Source organism: Ochotona princeps, chromosome 26, assembly GCF_030435755.1.
Source record: "Ochotona princeps isolate mOchPri1 chromosome 26, mOchPri1.hap1, whole genome shotgun sequence".
NCBI classification, from domain to species: domain Eukaryota; kingdom Metazoa; phylum Chordata; class Mammalia; order Lagomorpha; family Ochotonidae; genus Ochotona; species Ochotona princeps.
The window spans coordinates 21,301,658-21,307,657 of NC_080857.1; the positions used below are offsets into that span (position 1 = coordinate 21,301,658).

A 6,000-nucleotide genomic window follows, 5' to 3' on the forward strand; every position below is an offset into this window, starting at 1 on the left:
CACCGGGTCACGTCTCAGCTGCTCCACTTCCCACCCAGCTCCCTGCTGGTGGGCTGGGAAAGCAGTCCAGGATGGCCAAAAGCCTTAGCAGCCTGCACCCGATTGGGAGACCCGAAGAAGCTAGTGGCTCCTGACATCAGATCAGCTTAGCTCCAGCCATTGTGGCCACTTGGGAAGTGAGTCAGTGAGTAGAGGCTCTTTCTCTCTGTCTCTCCTTCTCTCTGCCTTTCCAATAAAAATAAATAAATCTTAAAAAAAAAAAAAAGAATATCAGTGTAATTACAGCACAATGGGAAACTGCGCAAACTGAATACACACACACAAAGTGGCCTTAGCAAAGACGGGAGATTTTATGCTTGTAAAGAAGAAATTAACATGAGGCAGTAACACAAAACATTTTTAAGTCTTTGACTTTGTGGAGAAAGTTGGACATGGGTAGGAAGAGATGCCAAAAGCCTATATAAGGAGACTAAAGCAGTGGAGGTGAGGAAACAGAAAATTTCACATCATCTAAGAATAATTGGTAAGACTTGCTCACAGGCTGGAGGGGATAGCATGGGCAACAAGGAAGAGACACTGACTAGATTACAAACAGAAAAAGGGCTGGGTGGGGAGAAGTTGGCAGGGTCCTGGGGAATTCAGGCTTTATGCTTTGATAACTCTGAGATGCCTGTAGGACAGCCAAGAGTGTATCTGGATCTAAATCAGAGGCTAGGAGTCGGTGGCCTACTGAGGAAGCTCAGCATCTTGACCTGGAGTGTGTATGAAACACAAACGAAGAGGCCACACGTGAGAGCGCCGGATCTGAATGACTGCCAAGCCACGCTGATGGCAACTAGAATGTGAAAACCACTCAGGTAAATGCAAAGTTTTTAAGATCTATTTCATTACCTCAAGATACAACTCCTTCTATAGAAGAAAAATATATATTGAGCAACACGCTATGATAACGGCTAGACAAAGTTTATCTAATCTCTGGAAACAGAGCATTACAGAGGAAATGCTGCACTTAACAAATCATTTTTTGAAATGACATTTACCAAAGGCTACTTTGAAGGTAATTTCTCTATTTCACAAATATTCTCTTGCAAAATACATAAGGTTCAGAAACAGAGCAGCTTGTCCATGTGACAGATCATCAATAACAGAATCAAGATTTAAAAAATCAAGATAACACAAACCCCAGCTCACCATCCTAAGAAAAGACACCCACCTCCAAAGAACTCACCATCTGTGACATGTCATGTGCAAAAATAATTAGAAAATGGTGTAAGAGTCTTAAGGGACATGAAAGGACAGTAAGAGAAATTTTCCACTACCTAGAAGTTTCAGGATGGTAGGAACTAAAAATTCTACCTTCCAAAGTATCCATGAAAACATAACCAGGCAAAGTCCTAAGACTTCCTAACTCAGTGTAGAGTCTATACAGAGGCAGGCTCATTCGACAAAGACACCCAGCCTGTGCGCTCCCTGGTTTCCAAAGGCCTGTGCTAAATCCCACGTCGGCTATCTGCCTAATGTCACAAAACAAGTCACTGGTGGCTAATCCTCATGAGGACACAGAATTTGACAGGAAAAATCCATACTCACATGAGAAATAGGAACTATTACTTGTAATTGGTACTGGAAGAACATTACAAATGCTAATCTACTGCGGCCTGAAATTTCAACTGCTGAATTTATTTTTATTTTAGGTGGATATTCCAAACTACCTCAACACTTTAATAAAGTGTTTACAAGTGCTTTACTAACCCTCCCCAACATCCCCACCCCAGAACCCATGCCCTCAATGCAGACTGGTGCCCAGACGGGGCTACTGCTTATACATGCTCACTATCCCCAGGCTAGCCCTCACTGGAGGAAGCTGTGCCTTGTCCAATTCTAATCTGTCATCTACGGAGCACTGGCCCTGCATCTGGGCACTGACCTAGGTCCTGACAATACAGAGTGAATAAACAAACTCCTGGCCATATTAATACTCATATTCTAATGAGATAAAGACATTAAACAAATCAAGTTATTGGCCAATGATTTGTACTGCCTAAAACAGTGGTACCTTGCAAAAGCTGGAGACCGGCTATTTCACACAGGGTATCAGGGGAAAATCTCTCATATAAACAAACGGAGATTGCTACTCCAACACCTGGAGAGGGGAAGTCATCCCAACAGGAGTGACCAGCAAAGGCCTTTGGGCAGGAAGAGGGAGGGGCAGAGACACTGAGCAGGCCCTGAAAGCAGAGCAGGGCCACTAAAGCCGGGGAGCACAGAATAATGGAAACAGTGGGTCTCCTTAAACCCTGGAACGAGGGCCTGAACCAAGTGCTGCTGGTGAGCTGGACCTCAGTTAGGTTTTTTTGTTTTTACAAAGTCAGATATACTGAGAGGAGGAGAGATAGAGAGGAAGTGGAGCTGCCGGGATTAGAACCAGCGGCCATATGGGATCAAGGCAAAGACCTTAGCCACTAGGCCACGCTGCCAAGCCCCGACCTCAGTTAGGTTTAACACAGACCCCCACATGATCTGCTGGCTGACTGCATGTGCACCGGGAACTCTGCAAAGATTCAGGGAAAGTGCAGTTACCATTAGGTACCACTGACAAAGACAGAGATGCAATTTCATTCTCCCTGAGCGCAGCAAAGTGTCAGTAGACACTCAAATGTTAACTCAATAAAATCTCCAAATGAAACAAGGTAAACTCAACGAACTGGCCTCCATGTGCTCTAGTCTTCCTTCAGTCACATCACCAGTCATACAAACAGACTCAACCACAATCACACAGCTTAACTGCAGGCGCTAACATAAAAACCCTATACCGGGACATGGCAACTAATCCTACAATCACAAGAATTATTTCAGCTTTAATCTTGGAATTCTCCTGGCTACAAGAACAATCAGCTATGAGAGCTCTCTGATGGTTAGAGCATTCTTAACACCCAACGTAATTAACCTGTTCATTAATGATGTCACATTCCTGGAAGGTTCCACGGTGCAAAGAGAACTCCCTGGGCCAGAAGTAATTGAAAATTATAACACCTCATGATAAATGTTCAGAATGTGGCAAGCCTGAACAGATTCCCTAATAAAATAACCCATATGTCATTAACATTTTTTTAAATGGAGTTTTTAGCTCAAACAATTAACTATCTTCAAAACAATTTCAATTAAAAAAAAAACAGAATCTGTCTGGGGGTGTGAAACTGTGCCCCAATCAGCGAACTTAAGCTTCACTGACGGGAAAACCGTGGGTGTCGTCCCGGGGTTCCAGCATTTCCTAACTCGGCGCCCTCACTCGAGCTCCAAGAAGAAACACAAAGTTGGCAGGTCCCTTTTCAAAGAAATTCGCCTAAAATACAAAAGCCAGTACCCTTACTTCCTCTCCGATTATGTTTAAAAACCTCAACTTCAGATGTGTCGCCTCTCTCCACATTTGCTTTCCTAATATTATACCACCCCCCCACACACACACAACCTTAATTTTTAAAGAAAACGTGCTTACAATTTTGGGCGACAATCCTGCTTTTAAAAACCGATCATTCAGACACGCTAATCATACTGAATTCAGCAACAGGCGGTACTTTCCGTCTTCCTATCAGGCGAAGGCCTTGAACCAACCCAAACAAATCTGCTGAAATGCCAGCCAGATTCCCCAGCTCTCGCCCGCGCTCTCCTCTTCCCCCGCCCCGAAGTCGGCCTGGAAACTCCACGGCCACTGACCCCGAGCACACCCCGAGCCAGCGCGGCCAGCCAAACAATGCCTGCCAGAGGCAGGGCGCGGAAGGGCCAGGCTTGCAGCCAGCACCAGCACCCGGCAACGCCGACACCCCCGCGCCCATCAGGCAAGAGCCCAGGGGCAGCCTTCGCCGGGGCGAGGGGCGACCGGAGGAACCAGCGTGCCCAGAACGCGGCGCGCCGACCCCGCAGGGGCGCCCACCTGCGAGCCGCCCCACACCGGGGGTCCCAGAGGGTTGGAGAGGCTACAGGTTAAGCACCCGCCGAGCAGGGGAGCCCCCTCCCAAGAAGCCGCTGTTTCCCAAGAAGAAGGGCCGAGGCCGGCGGGCGCGGGGAGCCCCGCAGGTCCCCATTCTGGAATCAGTGCTAAAATAAGGGAAGCCCCGAAGCGGGCGCGTCGGGGGGTGCCAGGGGAACCCGAGTGGGGGTGGGGATGGGGGCCCCAAGGCCAGGCGCCGGGCCCCGGGGCCCCCCGAGGGGGAGAGGATGCAGACCCGGGAGCGCGCGCACCGGGCACAGGAGAGGGCGCGACGGCGCGCTGGTCTGGGGAGGGGGGACACCCGCCGGCCACCCCGCGGGGTCAGGGTAGGGGAGAAGGTGCCAGCCCGCTCCCCGCCCCCACAGCTCACCATGTAGAGGGTGAAGGGCAGGCCGAGCAGAAAGAGCCACAGGTAGAGGTGCAGCGCGTTCACGAAGGTGGCCTGGTGCGGGTCGTAGTACCAGCCCCCGCTGAGCGCGGCCCACACCCCCTGCCGGAGGATCTGCAGCGTCTGCGACCCCATCCCCACCCGGCGCCGCCGCCGCCGCCGCCGCCGTCGTCCCCGCCCCGGCCCCAGCTCGGCCTCGGTCCCCGGAGCCTGCAGCCGCCCCGTCTAGCCCCCTCCGCAGCCCCGGGACAGCGGGCCGGCGTTTCGGCGGTCGTTAGTGCTGCCGCAGGAGGAGGAGGAGGAGCAGGAGGCAGCGAACCGGGAGGAGGAGACCCAGGAGGAGGAGGAGGAGGAGGCGGCGAGCGGCGGGGCGGAGGAGCGCGACGACGACGACGACGACGAGGAGGAGGAGGAGACCGGCTTCCTGACCGCCGCCACCGCCATCTTGTCTCCTCACAGCCTCAGCCGAGGCAGCGTCCGCCGCCCGCGGCCCGCCAGCGCCCCCCGGGACCGCCGCCGCGACCCCCCGCCGGCCGCCGCCCTCGGCCCGGCGGAGAAGGCGACCCGGCTCCTCACAGGGACGCCGAGGAAGCCGCGCCCCCTCCGGCTCCTCCTCCTCCTCCTCTCGGCGCCTCTCCGCCCCCTGGGCCGGCTCCCCGCGGGTGCGTGCACCGCCGCTTGCCGCTGGCGCCTCCTGCTGGCGCCCGGGAGAAGCACGGGTGGACTCCTCCCGGGCCGGGGGCTGGGGGGCTGCACAGACCCTGGACCCGGGGTCCTTGGTGGACCATCCATTGAGCATCATCCCCTAAGCGGGGTCTTTCTGACTTGAAATCGATACATCTTGTCTTCAGAAAAACACCCTGACAGTGGTGTTTATTATTAAAAAGACCTCTAACAGCTGAGGTATTGGCCGAAAGTCCTGGAAGAGTTAGGCACAGCGGATGACACGGTTCAAAACTCAACAGACGTACCCGGTTTGAATAGGAACGGTGCTGGTCCTTGGCACGGAATTGGAGGCTCTGAAATGAGAAAAATAAGCCACATCCAGGACCGGGAGGCTTTACAACTGCCAGTAACAGAGGAAGTAATACAAGGTGCAAGAGACACAGAAGAATGGATGGGGTAGACAGCTCATCCTTTGTACCCATTGCCCTTATCTTTGAAAGTTGTAACTAGTAGCCGTTTTTTATCAATGGGCCCCTCTAAACACGGTTGAAAGATTCAATATGACTGCACCCCAAGTTAGAATAGAGTCCTGTACCTTTCTTTTTATAACAGCAAAAGCTGGAAATCGTGCTTGACTCTGTGTAATGTTTATTAAGCATGTCTGATCTCATTGAATGAAAATTTTTAAAGGAGTTTGAAGTTTATTATAGCTATAAAAGTGTTTTATATTCCCGGATTAAAGTTGCTATAATTAATGAGGGAAGCAAGAACGCCAAAAGAAACGGATGATGGTTTGAAAGTAGTGAAAAACCACTGAAGTAACTCCTCAGTGCTATACCATTGTACTGTTTGGACATTTTCACACACCCCTTTTATTTGATCTTTGCAACACTTTGTGAGAATGAAGAAACGAAGCTCAAGGAATCTCAGTGATTGCCCAAGGTGCCGTTAAGTCATG

The 6,000-nt window shown here is 51.3% G+C and overlaps 1 protein-coding gene across 5 annotated transcripts in view; it reads right to left on the reverse strand.

Annotated features, from left to right (window-relative positions):
* PCNX1 (pecanex 1) overlaps positions 1-5,161 on the reverse strand; it is a 152,115-nt gene extending 146,954 nt beyond the window's left edge. For all 5 annotated transcript variants that reach the window (XM_004584432.2, XM_058655456.1, XM_058655454.1 and 2 more), the window contains exon 1: positions 4,359-5,161. In XM_004584432.2, the coding sequence (XP_004584489.2) occupies positions 4,359-4,511 (153 nt within the window). In that variant the 5' untranslated portion in view covers positions 4,512-5,161. The remainder of the gene's footprint in view (positions 1-4,358) is intronic.
* Between the last annotated feature and the right edge of the window lie 839 nt (positions 5,162-6,000).